Raw genomic sequence first — 18,846 nt, 5'->3', positions numbered from 1 at the left:
CAAAATAATTAAGCATTTGATATAAACAAAAATCATATCGAATCAAAAACTTGCCAAACATGAAATACCTTTCAAATAAATAATTCCCAAGATTCAATCATGCACATTAATCTATCAAGAACCAGAGACCGACCGGATTCCATGTCGCTGTCGCATCCCGACCCACCAACCTATGCCAATGTGTGTGTGGATTTTTGGCCGAAAACCCACGCACACCGGCATGGGTTTGAGAGATCTGACCAGATCTCTCAAAAAAAATCCACCGTTCAACAGAAAAAGAGAGAGAGAAACAATAGACCGGCCGGATTCCATGTCGCCATCTCTGTCGGAGGGTCGCCGATCGTCGAGGGGTCGGGGTTGTGGCTGGATGACCGGCGAAAGTGCTGTCTGGAGTTTTCCGACGTTGCTGGGTTCGGGTAGATCGACGGGATCGGCATTTCTTGGGCTGTAGCTTTTTTTGAATTTAAAAGGCATTTTCGTCTTATGTAGAATACCACGTCCGTTTCGTCTTATGTAGAATACCACGTCCGTTTGTAAAGCTTCATTTGTAAAAAATTTGGTACATATAGCATGTCTCGTTCGGCAATGCCCTAAAAGGACCTCAAAAGGCATTCAACTAGTTGGATGATTTTTGTCTATAATAATATATGATCCCTAGCTTCTTCTTTTTTTAATTGTGCTTCTCGAAATTGAATAGACCGTTGATCACATTAGTTGTTAACCAGTTCTCACTATATTTGTGTATTATTATCCTATGGTAGGACGCATCAATTCACTGTCAATTAATGTTCTTCAAAGTAATTTCGGACTTTCAATAAATTTGGTACCAAATGGTTCACGAACTCTGCAGAAATCAGTAAGATATATATAGTATTCATTACCGGTAGAAAATGACTCCTTTTTATGGATTAGGATCGCCTATAAATTATAAATATTTGTATGAATTTAAGAGAATTTGGATAAATGATTGTGAGAGACCACTTATAAGACTCACCTAACTGGATAAGTAGTTGGGTAGCTCAATTTTTATTTGGTCAAGTGAATCCCATAAGTGATCTCTCACAATCACCTTCCCAAATTCTATCAAATTCAAAAAAATAATTGTAGACGATCTTAATCTGATAGAGAGATAATACACTTACATCTCCTATACATCACATATACATCTACATATAATCAAGTTTCAAATCTACTCTTGAATTTATGGAGTCCAATATAGGTTCCATAAATCCAAAGGTAAATTTAAAAATGAGATGTACAAAATATGTATAGAAGATGTAAAAATATAATTTCTCAATCTGATATGTACATGGATACTTTATGATTAATTTGTGCGATCACTTTAATACTTCTTTTCCTTATTCTTACGAAAACAGGATAACGATCGTTTACAATTATTTGTTCGAATTTAAAAGAATTTAGGCAGGTAATTATAGACGATCCTGGTCCATATATATCTCTCTTACTCTTAGCTTTCTTTTTCTTTTTCTTTTTTCTTTTTTATTTTTTTGAGTTTGTTTAACGAAATAGAAAAATAAATACATAATAAAATGGATGGATTGCATCTTCCTCGTATGACACTGATGCAGGGCAATAATCTCATTTTTTTATTTAAAAAACAATGTGGCATTTAAAATCACTATTGGGTATGTGATTGATCAAATGATGATTTTGATCAAATAGTAATTTTAAAAGCCACCTCATTTTTTAATGAACACTTGATGGACAATTTGTGTATTATTAGAATTACTCTTTTTCCCTACCTCAACTCATAAAACTCGAATACTTACGTGTAGAGTAATTCTATTAGTATATTAAGTGTCCATAAAAAAAATGTTGTGGCTTTTAAAATCATCATTGGACGTGTAATTAATCAAATAATGATTCTGATCAAATGGTGATTTTAAAAGACACCTCATTTTTTATGGACACTTGATGGACACTCAATGTACTAATAGAATTACTCGTAATTCTAGGAATACATTAAGTATTTATCAAAAAATAAGGTGGCTTTTAAAAAAATAGTGATTTTAAAAGTCACCTCATTTTTTATGAACACTTAATGTACTCTTAGAATTACTCATACGCGTATATGTCATATTGGGTTTTTTTTTTTTTTTTTTTAAGAGCAAACTGCTCTAATTTCTTGATTAATGAATGAGATTCAAAATTTTATTAAAAAAAAATAATATAAAACTTTTTGAATACCCCGTGAATGACACATGTAATCATATAGTTGTTGGACTTCAAACATATATATATAACATCGGATCACCTGCCCGTGACACAATTGCATAGTGCATATATACTATTAATTCATAAGAAATAACAAAAAGAAATATAGGAAATGAGAAGACAAAAAATTGCTTGATATCTTTCTTTAAAAAAAAAAAAAAGAAAAGAAAGGAAACTCGCCTTAAAATTAAGGAACAAAACTAATTAATACAACAACTTTACATTTGGCATCTTGTACAATATTTTATTATTTAGGCTAATATATCATATGCTAGAAACTTCAGCATTTTGGTTACTCCCTGAATTATGGGCCCGGCCCTGGCCTAAGTTAAGCCTACAGGGCCCACTCATGTCCGTATTGCAAATAAGCTCGAACAGGTTGAGCCCAAGAAAAGGAATCCACCAAGCTCAAGCCACGTGTAGCCTTAACCCTCCTGATAATCTCGGGTGTGACCGTGTGAGGGAACGCTTGTCTTGCAGAGGACAGGATTATGATAATTTTAAATTATTTATTTGAATTTAAAAAAATTCGAGTAAATGATTGTAAGAAACTACTTATAAGAGTTATTTAATCAAATAAAAATTTAGCTGTCCAACTACTTATCAGGTCAGGTGGGTCTCATAAGTCATCTCTCATAATCACCTGTCCGAAATCTCTCAAATTAGGATATGAGAGGATGCCAATTCCTAACATAGCAAATGTAAGAGCATTTACAGCAACTTCTCTTTGATTTTCTTTAAATTTAAGGAACAAAACTACTTTTTTTATTTTCCTATTCAAATGCATTCCATAATAGCTTCAATTATCTTTCTTTATATCAATTGAATATTTTTTCTTCACAAATATAAGCTCATACCTACCTAGGCTACCCTCGCATTTTTTTCACAAAATTTCAACACAATATCCAATATATAAAAGACAGAGATGAGAGATGAGAGATGAGAGATAGATATTTTGTATTAAAATAATAGATGGGAAAACTCATTTGGTTCCTTACACATTGGCTAGAACTGTAGCATTTTTCAATGCTTAAAGAATCGATATAATATCTGTTATAAGTATTTTTTTGGCATTTTTTCTATATATAGAGAATAAAATGAATTATAAAGAAGCTGCTGAAAATGTTATAACGACCTGCCCAATATTTTGGACAAAAATTTCTTACAACCCACATATAAAAAGGACATGTGTTCTTTAAACATGTGAGAAGCACATATTTTTTTATTAATGCTATTAAAAAAATCGGTTGTAAGAAATTTCTGTCCATATTAAAATGGCAAAAATGAAATATTTACATCTTTTACGTGGCCCTAGCTAGCTACTACAAGTCTACAATAACTGCAGCGAAATGAGCATGTATCTTTTTTATTTGTTCTTTGTTCTTTTCCTTTTAAAACCACAAATTCACCCTCCTAAAACGACGACAAGTGAACACGAGAGCTTTAACTAAACAGACATCTTTATATAAAAATCTAGAGTCATTACATCTAATAAAGTTCATAATATATAATACAAAAGCTAGCGTAACTGTTGGCAACTGCTACTACGTACTTACCTTGACTAGTCCCCACAAAATCCAGTCATACCTCAAAAGCTTAGGCCTTCAGGCAATTTCAAGGTAAAACCAGACACCAAAAATCAGCCGATCGATTCAGAGTTTGGATTAAGTTATAATTAAATTTAATTAGTTCGCTGCTCAGACAGACACGTGAAATATTGAGACGTAAAGCACAACAGGATTACTCTTGATCAGCTCAAAGACACACACGTCTCCTTCTTCTAAACTATTGTCCCTTCTAAACTCTTCCCATCCATTCGTGATATAACATGTTGAACGTGAAGCGCAAAAGTGAGAGCACTGGACATGCCATTGTTTTCCATCACTAGTCTGAATTAAGCGAGACAAACGGATGCCCAATAAGATGCTTTTTAGCAAATCCAGCAGGCACATACTGCACAACAAATAATTAATGATTGAAATTAATATTTGGAAAAACATGAGATCTCATCAAGTAGAATTAGAAAGCTAGCTAGTTAGGCTCACCAAACGACGTTGTTCTCGTATATGATATGGGCGCAAGATGCCCATGAAAAAAGGACTTGTACGCTTCAACATTTTGGCTGCTTGGACTGCTCTCTCTCTTCCTCTGGACATCATATCTCTGTTTTCTTCATGTTTTCCATTATGTCCACGCCTAGATGATCTGTTTGCATCATCTGATTCCATTATGTCCACCTTATCTTCCAATTTACGCTTCTTGCTCCATGTATACTGAATCTCAGTTGCAGTGTTATCAAATACAAGAATGTTGATGATATTTTTGAGCCGGTGACGTGGCATCATCAGAGACGCCCCTTCCTCCATGCTCTGACCTGCAAACAACAAAGACCCGCCGGGGGTGCCGGCGGAGCCTCCTCCGACGATCAAGTCAGTCCAGTGTTTGTAAGAAGAGGGGAGAGAGAGAGAGAGAGAGAGAGAGAGTTCAGAGAATAAATCCACCCTTATAATTTCTATACTCCCTTTTTATACCCCTGTCAAGCACAGGGCTCCATGTAGACGTCTCATATCTTCTCTGACTTGATTTGACTGGTTTCATGAATGTTGAAGGCTTCCTGCGACCAAAATTATTGTCCGGGGACCAATTCTTTCCAGTGTCCGAAATCCTGCTTGGAAGACAAATCTGGCCCTACCTTAGGTAGGGGAGGAATTTTCCTTAACACTTACCCCCCAATTCTCCTATCTTTGGTATAAAGGTACGGAGAATTTACCTAATGAAACCTCTGTTATTCGACTGACTCATCGACCATTCCTCATCTAACTTGCATAATGCCCTCCTTTGGTCCCGTGAAAACTTGAACATTTCTCTGACTGCCGTTCCACGCGACTCCAGGCCATTTATGGCAAGTAATCAAGAATTTATTTTCATCATAAATTCACCATTAGTTAGGCTCACCTAACAACCCGTAAATCATGTGTGCATTGATTGTCATTATCTTCCTATTTATTCGTCACTTCCTTTGCAAGAAGGTCATTGGTCTCCAGATTGCTCATTTGAGTAGATCCTCCTTTCTTTTTATCCCTTTTCCGGAGATCGGACTTTCCCCTTCTTTCTTTTTGGACTTTCCAGATCTTCTTGCAATGTCCTTCATTCCTGGCGCGGTCCTCATGACCGAACATATTTACAAATTCATCATGGATGGCCCTAGAGTGTTTACTCTTCGCGGCGGTTCTTCTGAATGTGCGATCTCCAGCTTTAGACACACAAGGGTGTGTGATCCCCCGCTTTACGCCAACCTGTTCCTATCCAGCCTACAGGAACTGTGCAGCACCCAAATTTTGCCCCAACGGGTCGTGGGAGCCCAGCTGTTCAAGCCACGCTTGGAATTTGCGCAGATGATCCTTTCAAGATTTTTCAGGCAATTCCTCTTTGCTGTGTTAGGATTACTTGTAATCAAATGACTACTCTGTGTAACATTCTTTCGGGGTCGTCTGCTCTCTTCGTTTTCATGTACGTGTGTACTTTGAGTAAATCTAATAAAATCTTCTTCTTTGACGAAAGTTACACCCTTATGAAGGGAATTCTAAATTAATCTCTAATAATTTCCTCGGATTACCACCGAAATGGATATCTCATAAATCATAATTTCCTCATCACCCCCCTGTCCTCTACCGAGAGGGGTGGTCTTTTGTCCGAAATTGGACTTTTATCCTCACCCCCTTGGTCCTCTACCAAGAGGGGAGATCCTATGTCCGAGATCGGACTTTCCTCATCACCCCCCTGTCCTCTACCGAGAGGGGTGGTCTTTTGTCCGAGATCGGACTTTCCTCATCACCCTTCTGTCGTCTACCGAGAGGGGTGGTCTTTTGTCCGAGATCGGACTTTTTACGAGGTTATTACTCCTCTCCCGATTTTTTAACGAGGTTATTACTCCTCTCCCTTTAATCTAGTCCGGAAGTTATCGAAAATGTCATCAGAAATGTTAACGGGATTTTATGTATTAAACATTCGACACAGACGGCGCCAAGTGTTGATGATATTTTTGAGCCGGTGACGTGGCATCATCAGAGACGCTCCTTCCTCTATGCCCTGACCTGCAAACAACAAAGACCCGCCGGGGGTGCCGGCGGAGCCTCCTCCGACGATTAAGTCAGTCCAGTGTTTGTAAGAAGAGGAGAGAGAGAGAGAGAGAGAGAGAGTTCAGAGAATAAATCCACCCTTATAATTTCTATACTCCCTTTTTATACCCCTGTCAAGCACAGGGCTCCATGTAGACGTCTCATATCTTCCCTGACTTGATTTGACTGGTTTCATAAATGTTGAAGGCTTCCTGCGACCAAAATCATTGTCCGGGGACCAATTCTTTCCAGTGTCCGAAATCCTACTTGGAAGACAAATCTGGCCCTACCTTAGGTAGGGGAGGAATTTTCCTTAACAAAGAACATGGAATTTTGAACTTTCTTCATACCTGAAGACTAAAAAGTAGCCGTAAAGAATAGAATGGGATTCCATAAAATCCTGCCAACCATTTTGAAACCAAATCTCCTTGTTGGCTTTCTCCAATCCCACTTGCCAAAAATGACCATTATTGGGAACAGTGAGTGTAGCAACATCAGATAGTTCATCCCCAAATTCCCTTACAAACTTTTCAGGGATCCTCTGCAGCCACCAAAGTGAGTTTATATATTGTCTCAATTACAATATTGTGTAATCAAAGTACTACAAGTTTTCTAGCAAACTCATGACATATCAATCTATAATTTTTTTCATCCTTTATTTTAAAGAATATTGTAAGTGATCCTTTATATATAGAAGGTCACTAATTTATTCATTTTTCTCTCCTTTAACTTCAAAAAAACTAAGCTTTCTCTCATCTCTCTATGATTCTTCTTTCTGTTGTTGCAGGACCTCTCCAAAATAAATAAAGAATGAAACTTCCAAAAAGCTTTGCACCCAAATTGAGCCTCTTCCATTTCTAATATGTTACTAGTATATATGTAAAAAATTTAAATTAAATTATTCGAATTTTGTTATATCAATATCTCTCATTTATAGCGATCGCTCTGAAATTCGTGACATATAATAAAATAAGATAAATATTGAAAAAATAAAATCTGGTTCATTTAATTTAAAATTAAACCAATGATTGAGATTTAAGAAATTATACCTCCCACGCACGATACTTCATAAATTCTAGAGGTGGTTTATGTTGCACCTAGTATATGTTAAAATATTGATTAAATGGTTAAATGTATTTCTTATGAGGGCCCCTTCTATAAGGATGAGCTGTAAAAGTGATGTTTTACAGCCTCTAATAAGGAGTTGACACATCATTTAAAAAGATTAAATAAAATAGATATGAAAGCACCCAATCTTATGAATAATTAAAAAAAAACAACTTTCCAAATTTTCCCTTTCAACAGCCCAACCACCCCTAAAAACCCACCACCTCCTCTCTGCCCAAGGCCACTGCCGGAGGCCATCACCATCATCTTCCTGAAGCCTTTTTTTGAGAAAACCTTTAATCAGGACCATCTGTAAACCATTACTTTTACGGCCTTTAATAAGAATTTGACACACTTACCTTTCTTCTTTTCTCTTTTCTTTTAGATTTCCGTTAAGTTTTTACGGAATCTTCGTGCTTATTCTCAAGATTCCGTCTGACCAAGCGTTTTTAGAAAGCCCCTTCTTCTCCTATCATATTATTGTGTACAATTATAGAAAGGACGGGAGCCATTACCAAATGAGAAACGCGTGGTCAGACGGAATCTTGAAAATAAGCACGAAGATTCCGTAAAAACTTAACGGAAATCTAAAAGAAAAGAGAAAAGAAGAAAGGTAAAGGGCGTAAGGTGTGGCTACCGTTAGATACTACTAACACGTACGGGGTAGGTGCGGACCGAGGAAGGCAGGATGTTGGGGCGGTTAACGTCCACGCGCACAATACATAAGGAGTTGGGCGCAATATTGCGAGCAGAAAAAGTTACCGCTCCCTCTCACACTCTCTGGCCGCCAATTCGAAGAACCGAGGATAAAAGTCCAACTCGCCCGGTCCCGCTCTCTCCTCTGCTTTCACTCTCAGGTTTCTCTCTCTCTCTCTCTCTCTCTCTCTATTTTAGTGACGCTCTTGCGTGTTCCTTGGGCTATTGTGTGTTTATATTACGGCTTGTATTAGTCCCTTTTTTTTTTGAGTGGTTTGCTGCGAAAATTTTCTGTGTTTGGTTTGCTTTGATTTTTCTTGGGAGATTTTCCGACGCACTGGTTAATTTCTGACATGATTAGAGTGATTGATCGTTGAAAAAATCTACTGAAAGTTCGTTTGAAACTCGGGGGCTATCTTTGTTCATCTGTAGTGCTCTTTGTTGAGATCTGAGATGCTGAGGATTGAGGAATGAGAGACTATGGAAATTTAAAAAGTCCTTGTTTAGAAATCTTTCTTGTTGACTGTTTTATGGTTCATTTCCTAAGACCGACGTGCCATTTCCTGACTAATTTCTTGCAGGCCTTGTTCGTTTTGTAGTTTAAATAATAACTTGTAAGAAAGCCACTCATTTAGATGGTTTTTCCGAGATAGTTTGGTTGCCGGAATCAGGATTTAGGAATCAGTTTTGGGTATTGAATTTTGAGAATTAGAATTGAATTCTAATTCTATTTACAAATATCGAGGTAAAAAATTGTGTTTGAATGTTGAATTTGGAGATTGAAAAATATTATATTTTAATGGTAAAAAATGGTTGGAAGTTTAAAAAGTTGTGTATAATGATTGGTATTTTGAAAAGTTGTGTAAAATAATAATTTAAATAATAATAATTTATTATATATTGATTATTTAATAAAAAATAAATAAATAATTTTTTTAAAAAAAAAATAAAATTAAAATTTAAAAAAAAAAAAAAAAAAAAAAAAAAAAAAAAAAAAGTTGCAACCGGCCACCCCCGCCCGGGTCGGGGGTGGCTGCCAACCGGCAGCCACCCCTTGTATTTTTAATTAATTTCTTTTATTTTTTTTATTTAAATTTGTATTATTTTATTATTTATATGTGGAACCCACGCGCTTTTTCTATATATATATTCTTCTTTTTCTACTTGTTTGTTCTTCAATTTTGCCCATTTTAGTAATAATTTGACATCTCCATGCAGTACTAATGATACACTCAGATTAAGAACTCTAGTTTTCCGTCCGTACGTATATTTAAAGTGTACTCATCATTTCTTGTTTTTCATTTCGCTTTCAGACTAGCAGTTGGTCGCGCGCATTCAAAGCATTGGAGATGGCGCTTAGTGTCGGGAATATTTTGGCTAGTTGTAGCATCATGTGAGGTTAGGTTATCAGTTAAGAGGAAATCAAAGATGGACAAGCTAGCAGAAGTACTTCTACATGTGTTTTTAATTCTTTTGTTTCTGTTTGCTTAGCTATATATGTTCTTTATCAACAACTCATCCGTCATTTCGATCTTCATGCTTTGGTTTCATCCACAAATGGACATGCAAACAGAAAAATGGTAATATCAAAGACGTTTGATAAATCTTTTGCTATTGCTTACTCAAAAGATCATATAGACACTAGAGAGAGATCTTATCCTTCTAGCTTCGAATCAGGCTGAATTTGCATACAATAGTTTCATAAATTGATCAGCTAATAATTAAGCAAAGCATACTCCCTTTGAAATTGACATATATAGCAGAAGTGGCCGTTAAAAAGGAAGGAAGATGTACGTCTTCAATCCTAAAAAACTATAACAAGCTGAGATAATAGCTTTTCGTACGTAAAAAGCTAGAGAAGAAATTCAAATTTTGATTATAAATTAATTAATGATGTAGTTTAAGTCTAGTTGCAAAAATTCATACGGACGTGGGAATATTGCTTTGACTATGTTGCATCTGGTTTTAAAACATGTACACTTCTAAATTATCAGGTATATTTCTTTATGTCTCTCTAGCAAGCAAACCTCACTGGTTACAAAGTAACTAACACAAAACAACAATCAAAAGCACTTCCCAATCTTCTGGGAAAGCCAAAGAAATACAACCAAAAAAAAAAAATCACTCAACTACAGCAGCATATACACCCAACCCAAACAGTCAACCAGCAGCTCCAACACAAAACCCACGTAGCTAGCCAGAGCCTCCAGAAACCAAACCAGCACTCCAAACATCCATTACAGCAAGATGGGAGAAGGAATGCCCCAAATTAAGACAAATCTTCTCATTGACATCGTAAGCTTTAAACCGATCCTTGCAATTCCCCCACAACCCGAGTACAAACCTCCCAATTGATTTGGTGTAGAATCTCTTCTTCTGTACAGAGATATGGTTACCAAACTTCAAACTATTCCTGTCTCCAAAGATTGTAAACTATGAAACCCTAAGCAAGTTCACAAACAACACTTACGAGGCTTTTTCCCTCTCAAGAGTAAGGGAAAGAATTACCACAGCCTCTTGCTAAAACCACAATCAAAAAGACGTAAAAGTTTCCAAGTGTATGTTTCTTGTAAACTATATTAATTACCAAGACTTGGTGAATAATCTGTAACGAAAGGCAGATTCAGTCATGTGGGATAAAATCATGCCTCATTTTCAATTTTCATTTTGCTCAATGAAATTCTATGAAGATAATTGACAAAGGGAAAACTAGAGCATTGCTTTTGAATCATTGAAAGATAAATGAGAAAAGAACACATTACATATATAGCTTTGTACGAGTAGAGAAACAAGCAAACTATTAGCTAGACTCAATTTCATTGAAAAGGCTACAATTGCTAAATAATTCTAAATGCAAATTGCTATTATTGTTCACTCATGGGCTTGATGCCATCTATCTGTGGCTTATATTCGGTCCTACAACTCTGATATATTTGCCTTCTATCTACGATGCATAGGTTGTATTCACTCGTCCGGGCAATGTTGCTGCATTTGGCAATCCATATCAAATTTTGCCTAGAGAGGATTTGATCCTCTTCTCCAAGGAGAGAGATCAAACCTTCATTTTAGTAACAGGAGTTGACCCTCTTCCCGGTGGAGCAAAGATTGAACTCAGATGCTATTGCTTTTTGGTATAATTTATCTAATGTTATAATTTCCTAAGAATAATAAATGATGAACAATGGCTTCTTTTGAGCGTGGTGATGGTGCTTGTGGTTTGTAACAAAATGATGAATAATAGACTCCACCAATAACCCAACTCTTTTTCTTTTCCTATTCAATGGATGAAAGCGACAATTAATAATCATTTAAAAAATTGTGTATATCTTTTCTCGTCATTTAAAATTGTCAACGAGGCACTATTAGATATAACAAAACAAAATTTAGACCATACAATAACTCCTCTCCATTTCAGAACCTATTGATAGAATTCTGTATTAATTGATGAAGTGATCGAAATGAGAATAGGATCTGTTGATAAATTTCTATATTAATTGATAGGAACTTAGAGACTTCAACAAAACTTCCTGCTTCAACTTGGGTTTAAAGTGCAATTGGCTCCCATGGGCCATGACTTTGCAGTGTGTTTTAAAATAAAATCGCAAAACATTTCCTGTTTTAAAGTGCGTTTGAAAAAGTTGACAAGCTGAAAACAGGAAATTTTTCCTCGTTTTCAAACCTCAAGCAAGAAGGGTTTAACTGGACTAAGAACCCATGTTTTTATAATTCTTCAACAACCCTCCTTTGACATGGGTTCACGGTAGAAAACCATTCATTTCGCTTATAGCTAGGTTCAGCTGCTACAATGAAGCTCAGGGAATGATGGTCAACCTACTGTATTTAGTTTCTGCAAACAGGTGAAGACATTTTATTTTAGTACATGTATTTAAACAAAACATCTTATTTTTAGCAAGAAAACCTACCAGAATATGGTCTCCTTACCAACCGTCAGCAAAAATCATCCTCACAAAATTCGTATATACAGCAAAGATGACAGTGAAACCCTACTAAGAATCAGGAAATCCTGATATCAACAAATAGTCCCCCAACAACCCCAATCACACACAAGACAGAGCATCCCCTTAACACTACGTAAGAATATTAGAAAACCATGAGTATATCCATATCCATGTTTCTAGCATAGCAAACACCAAGCAAAAGAATGAACAAGAGGGCATGTAGTCTGTTGGACAAACCGTTCACCTTTCTACTATTATCGGAAAACGCATAATAGACATTGACAAGAATGTTTGCAATGATTTTAGCCTATATTATTATTATTAGAAACAACTAGCCATAGAAGTCCTTAACTTCATTCTGAAACTTCATGGAAACTGTTTTAAACAAGGACACATTCTTCAGTACTTCGGAACATCTTGAACCACATACCATGTTATATTCCAAATCAAAAGGTAGCCTAAGCAATTAGGTCACAATGAATTTATGAGTGAGACACCTCTAACCACTTAAGTCTACATACCGTAAGCTGTTCACCACACAAAATCCACCAGTCCACCACACCTGAGTGAAGATCAGGAAGTTTATCACTTGAAATGCCTGGAATCAGCAAAATTTGAGTGTTGGCATGACCAGGCTGGAGAATGACCTGCCCAGGTAAATCTGTAATTTCAACTGATCAAAGTCCTCAAATTCCATTCCACGCTGAACACTTCCCCCCGCCCCCACGACGAAGCTCGTGTTCAGCCATGAGTGGACACTTTCTCTCCACTTTAGACCTCGTGCATCTCTCCTGTACAACACAAGGGCAAATACAGGAGGAAATGATTATGCCATCGTCAAAGTGTCAACTACCACTACGATTATCGCTACCCATTACGAAGTGATCAACCCAAGTGGTCATAGCTCCACTGCTATTAGAAAAAAACTTCACTACACATCTCTGTGTTCCTACTTGTCAGACCAAATCATGCATAAGTATCACCACTGACTAAATTTCCTACAGCATCTATTCTTGGCCAAAAAAAAAAAATTGAAAAGCAGAACTAAACACTAATAAAAACGTAACAACAAAATACCCAAATGTAATCAAACCAACATTAATGAGGTTATATAAGCTACCATAGCTTAAACACTACGACAGAGGAGAAATCCAGATGAGCTAGTAGAGCATTATAGGCACGCCAAATTTAAGACTACACTCAGAAGCAAATATTAAATAAGAGGAGCATCTAGTATGCCTCAAAATTACTACTTATTATAGACTAGCAAAATAGATACTGCAAACTATTGGGAATCAAGCAATCCAACCGGTCCCAAAGCGTATTGACATTCAACTTGTGCTACTCCTGCTGCTTGGCACGGAAAACAATTTTGACCCTCGTGGTCAAGAAACAAAGATCAAGATCCAGTTGGACTTGTAGCCATCATAATTACTGTTGTTGAGGTCGGGCCTGAGTACTCCCATACCCACCACCATAGCCAACCTGCGCAGCATGAGGACCATTCACCTGAGCACCATAATTTCCAGAAGTTTGAGATTGTTCAGATCTCCATGCTGCATTTCCATACCCCTGATTTCCGTTTGCATCACCATAGCCACTTCCTATGTAGCCACCACCACCACCTTGTAGTTCTGCCCCACCTGGACCACCAGCATTATTATTTGGGACACTCCCAGAACGCCCTCCAACTGCACCATACCCACCAGGATTCCCATAAGACCCATCAGTTCCACCATACCCACCATAGCCATAACCTTGATTCCCATACCCAGTGGCTCCACTGGGCGACTGCCCTGCAGGTGCTGACCCTGGGCCACCACTAGCAGTACCAGTGCTGCCACTTGGAGCACCCCAAGCAGCAGTACTCCCATAACCCATGGCACCATATCCAGACGGAGCTTGAGTGCTCCATGAACTTCTAGGAGCACCAGGTGGAACACTACCATAACCAGCACTAGGGACATTTGGGTTTCCATATGCTGCACCAGCAGGTCCACCATACCCAGTATTGGCACCACCATAACTACCATAACCACCATAATTAATGCCATTACTGGCAGGACCATACCCATAGCCAGGTGCACTATACCCAGAGGAACCATAGGGAGTAAAACTACCTCCAGTACTCTGTGGCTGCATGTACCTATTGGAATCCATTCGACCATCATATGTATTTGGGTTGCCACCAGATGCCCCATAGCTCTGATAACCACTACCAACTGCACCACCAACCCCCGCCCCACCACCCATAGAACGGTTACCCCCACCAGGATTTGCATCTTTAGGAAGAGCCCGCTTTACTTCCACTTGCTTACCATTCAAATCGTGAAAGTTTTTGTGTAAAACTTTATCAACAGCTTCTTCAGCGTCAAAGGTAATAAACCCAAACCCGCGAGGTCGTCCAGTATTCTGGTCATACATGACTACTACATCGGTTACATTTCCATAAGCCTCAAAATACTGACGGAAGCCTTCTTCACTTAAAGTGGGAGGCAATCCTCCAACGAATATCTTCTTGGTTCTGAAACTTCCACCACCCCCATAGTTCCGAGCAGGATTAACATTTCCAGCTTTGGCAGAAGTTTGCTGCTCCTCTCTTGATAAGGCCCTCTTAGCCTCAACCTGAAGAAACGTAAAACAAGTACTTACAATGTGATGTTGAAGTAAAGAACTATTAGATACAGGTGTTAACATCAAATCATGAAAAAAAGCCACTTCAAGTATATACAAAGAATATCAAAACCACAGATAACATTCAGGCATTTGCACATATGAGATGCCTAGAAATGAGAATGAAATACAACAGCCTCATAACGCAACTACAAGGATTATTATTTCCACTTTATTGTTTTAACAAAGGACAAACAGCCAGAACAACAAAGTAAAATAAAAGCCACTAAAAAGGATAAGAAATGATATTAGCTCAACTCAATATCTATGAACTTGCACAATCATATTTGAATCCACTCTCAAAGCATCAAGCACTGTGATGAGGATTTTTTTTTTTATATAAGAGTAATATCATTAAAAAACGCAAAGCGCAGTCAAATATACAAGTATACAAGAGAAGCGGCTAAGAATGAGAAGAAAAAAGAACAAAGAAATCATTAAAGCTAATCACTAATGGAGCTAAGAACACAACAGTCCAAGAGAACAAAGAAAAAAAGAAAAAAGTAATGAACTCCTCAATCGTCCTTTCTTTGTCCTCAAAATTCTATCATTTCGTTCTCTCCACAAGCACCACAAAAGGCAAGAAGGAACCATCTTCCACATAATAGCACTCCGAGAACGACAACCCGTCCACTAGCAAGCAAAAAGATCTACTACCCGAAGAGGCATAACCCAAGACAGACTGAAGCGACTAAAGATAGCATTCCATAGAGCGCATGCAACCTCTCAATGGAGAAGAAGGTGATCCATAGACTCCACATTCATTTTGCACATACAACATCTATCAATCACAATGACATGCCTATTTCTAAGATTATCCAAGGTAAGGATCTTCCCTAGTGCCGCCGACCAAGCGAAAAAAGCCACTGTCAAGGGGACTTTGGTCCACCAAATACTTTTCCAGGGGAAATGAACTACCTCTTTGCAAGCGAGGACCTTATAGAAGGATCTAACATCAAAGTTCCCTTTGTGAGAAGGAGACCACCAAGGCTGGTCTTCCCCTTCACGTCCCACTCTAATGGAATACAACAAGGTGAAGAAGGAAGCCAAGACGTCCGCCTCCCAGTCGTGGGCCACTCGAATAAAGCTAACATCCCACTGAAAGGTACCACTCACCGAAACCAAGTGAGATGCAACGGGCGCATCCTTGTCACGAGCTATGCCATACAAAACCGGAAATCTTCCTTGAGGGGCATCTCTCCACACCACACGCTTTATAATGTTGTCAAATAGTAAAGGTACCTATGCTACAACTAAGACTAAAACAAACTATGAGATTGACTTGCTGCACATAAGATGCCTGCCACACGTAGATACCTCACAAGTTTAAAAATAGAATAGGAAAAAAATATAGGTGGTCCTGTTAGATAGATATCAACATATAATTTAACGAAATGTAAATAAAAATACTTTCAAACCCCATGAGCAAAAATTATTTGACTTCTCTAGACACCTGAACTCAATTATGGCTCATTCCAACTAACTTGGGCCAGCTAAATGAGTACCTTTTTCACCATTCCATATTTCACTAACAAACAAGAAAATGTACCATAGCACTAAGCACCAAATCCATGAACCATCAGTCAACACTTGGCACACATCCATGGGATCCATACTATGCAGGGCACAAGGTGAATAAGCACTTAAATATTTATCAATCCATCAACAATTATTAACAAGTAGTTTGTGAAATTTATTTTCTCTGAAGTGCAGTGGAATTTGCACAAACTCACTCTTTAATACAGATCAATAACAAATACTTTAAATCATATAGCTCCAATGACCAATAAGGTAATTTACAAACTTTTAAAAAATAAAAAGAAAAATACACTTTGGAATCTCCAATGTTATTTTGTTTTCTTAAAACAATACAGTAAAGCATCTCAGCCGCAAGCTGTTTCCCGAACTTGTTCAAACAAAGTTAAAACAGAGTATACATGAAATTACAATGCATAGTACAATCCCTTGATCATAAAAAACAAAATTAGTTCTACCTAAACCACAAAAGTTACTTCCAAAAAAAAATTAAAAACCTGCATTAGGAAGACCTAAACAAACTGAAATCTCTTATTATAGGAGTTCAGTATAAAGTAATCACAATGTCATTAAAGAATGGTCAACCCTTAACCCCCTACCAAAGATAAAGAAACAAACAAAAGAAAACATACCAACAATAAAGGTCACTCCAGTTCCAAACCAACCAAAATTAAACCGAACCCATTAAAATTTATGACAACATAACAGAACCCAGCAAGCTCAAAACATGAAACACGTGTACATTAGCATTTGTTAACACAGTAATTATTGAACTGAAAAACAATATTTCTGAACAAATCTAAACTGAGAAACAACATAACTCCAGCAAAATTAAACTCAGATAACAAGTCCTTTATAAATCTTTTTGGTAAGTAGAAGATGCAGATAATCACAGAAAAGTTTCATATGTCCAGACATCAAGTCCTTTATAAATTAAACTCGGAAACAACAAAACCCCATCAAAATTGAACTCCAAGAAACAAGACCTTTACAAGTTAAACTCAGAAACAACAAACCCAAAATCGACAACTATAGAAGCAGCAACACTATCCAAAAACTAAACCATAATTCCCATAAAACAAAACAATTAAAAAAAAATACCAAAAAAATAAGCATTTTTTATGAAGAATTAACACCCAAAAAATAATTAAACTCAAAAACAACAGACCGAAACAACATAAACCCATGAAATTTTTTTTTTTTTTAATCAGGCATAAACCCATGAAAATAAAACTCAGAACGACATACCCCAACGAATTAAACTCAGAAACAACAAAAACCCCAAGAACAACAGCATTAGAAGCGGAAACGGTAACCGAGAAAAGAGAAGGAGAAGGATCTTCTTCGGTGGATTCTCTTGTTTCTGTTTAGTCCCCTTAAATCGACCAAACCATAATTTACTTATCACAACATCAAAATAACAAAAATCAAGGAACTCAGAAATTTACTCAACAACAATAAGCAGCACGAGTAGCATAAATCAAACAGAATCACAATTTCCCAACAAGAACATAAAAATTCAAAAATCCGGAATTAAACAAACCCAGAAGCTCGAAAATTTAAAAAACAGCAAGAAGAACAAGCATCGTTAGCAGCCTAAATTAAACTGAACCATAATAACCCAATAAGCACATAAAGATTCCAAAAACCAAGAAGCTCAATCATAACAACACCGCCACGTTAATAAACTAAACCATCAATACCCAGTGACCTCAACATCAAAAAGAACAAAAACCCATTAACCAAACAACTAAAACAAGCCCAAATAATGCAAGAATCTGAGAGAGCCTTCTCTCTCACCGTTCTGCCATCAATGGTGTGGGTGTCCTGGAGAACCCTATCAAGAATGGAAGGATCTGCAAAGACCACGAATCCGAATCCTCTGGGCCTCCCGGTGGCTTTTTCCCTCATCACCACTGTCTGCAAAACGTCCCCGTAGTTGTCGAAGTACTCCTTCAGCTTCTCCTCCGTGGTCTCCCACGAAATCCCACCTATGAATAGCTTCCCCTGATCCGAATCCATCGCTCTCTCGCTTCCTGGTTCCTCTCTCAACCTGTGAAACCGCGAGTTTGGCAGGCCCCCTTCGAGGGCTTTTGGTTTTGGGTCGGGGATTTGGAAGAAAGGGTTTGTAGCCGTCTCGAGGTTACGAGAAAGAACGAATGAGAGACAGAGAGAGAGGATATTTGTGGTCAAGTACCATGGGTATGCGCTTATGGGTAGAAAAGTAATGGGTTTGGACGGTCAGGATTCGTTTGGATATGGGTAAGGCTTTGCTGGAGGAATTTTTTGTCCATGTGGGACACTGTATACGTGCTGGCTCTTTATCACGTTATATGCACGTGGAAGGTGTATTATTGGAGTTACTCTTGCATATTTCTTCTCTCACTTGAAAAATTATGCAGCGTTCAAAACTACCGCTCGATTAAAATTTAATAGTGATCGATCACAACTTAATAGTAATTTTAAAAGCCACATCATTTTTTAAATGATACAAAAATAACAAAATAGTGACTTTTAGTATT

The 18,846-nt window shown here is 37.4% G+C and overlaps 1 protein-coding gene and 1 long non-coding RNA gene across 6 annotated transcripts; one reads left to right on the top strand and one right to left on the bottom strand.

The window, feature by feature from the left end:
• Positions 1 to 8,018: 8,018 nt before the first annotated feature.
• On the top strand, positions 8,019 to 11,351 carry LOC133873406 (uncharacterized). Its single transcript, XR_009901121.1, has 3 exons — positions 8,019 to 8,317; positions 9,470 to 9,736; positions 11,114 to 11,351. It is a non-coding gene; the product is annotated as an uncharacterized LOC133873406 (long non-coding RNA).
• Positions 10,137 to 18,518, bottom strand: LOC133873384 (heterogeneous nuclear ribonucleoprotein 1-like). 5 transcript variants are annotated; one of them, XR_009901120.1, is made up of 5 exons: positions 18,125 to 18,518; positions 13,425 to 14,740; positions 12,637 to 12,906; positions 10,627 to 10,761; positions 10,137 to 10,532 (listed from the first exon to the last, which is right to left on the bottom strand). XR_009901120.1 is itself a non-coding variant. In XM_062311098.1 (2 exons), exons 1-2 carry the CDS (start codon positions 18,344 to 18,346, stop codon positions 13,547 to 13,549), a joined length of 1,416 nt encoding a protein of 471 aa, XP_062167082.1. In that variant the 5' UTR covers positions 18,347 to 18,518; the 3' UTR covers positions 13,179 to 13,546. The 5 variants fall into 5 exon arrangements, 1 of the variants encoding a protein (XP_062167082.1); XR_009901119.1 differs by lacking the exon at positions 10,627 to 10,761 and having other exon boundaries at positions 10,137 to 10,569; XR_009901118.1 differs by lacking the exon at positions 10,627 to 10,761.
• Positions 18,519 to 18,846: the final 328 nt, after the last annotated feature.

Source organism: Alnus glutinosa, chromosome 1, assembly GCF_958979055.1.
Source record: "Alnus glutinosa chromosome 1, dhAlnGlut1.1, whole genome shotgun sequence".
NCBI lineage: Eukaryota > Viridiplantae > Streptophyta > Magnoliopsida > Fagales > Betulaceae > Alnus > Alnus glutinosa.
The sequence above is the reverse complement of the archived record's forward strand: the minus strand, read 5'-3'. Positions and strand labels throughout refer to the sequence as shown.

Bases quoted from the DNA above. Each gene is read 5' to 3' on its own strand.
- LOC133873384 (XM_062311098.1), bottom strand. From the start codon at position 18,346: ATGGATTCGGATCAGGGGAAGCTATTCATAGGTGGGATTTCGTGGGAG. The intron at 14,741-18,124 runs GTGAGAGAGAAG...ACGTTTCTTCAG, and splicing joins ACACCATTGATGGCAGAACG to GTTGAGGCTAAGAGGGCCTT.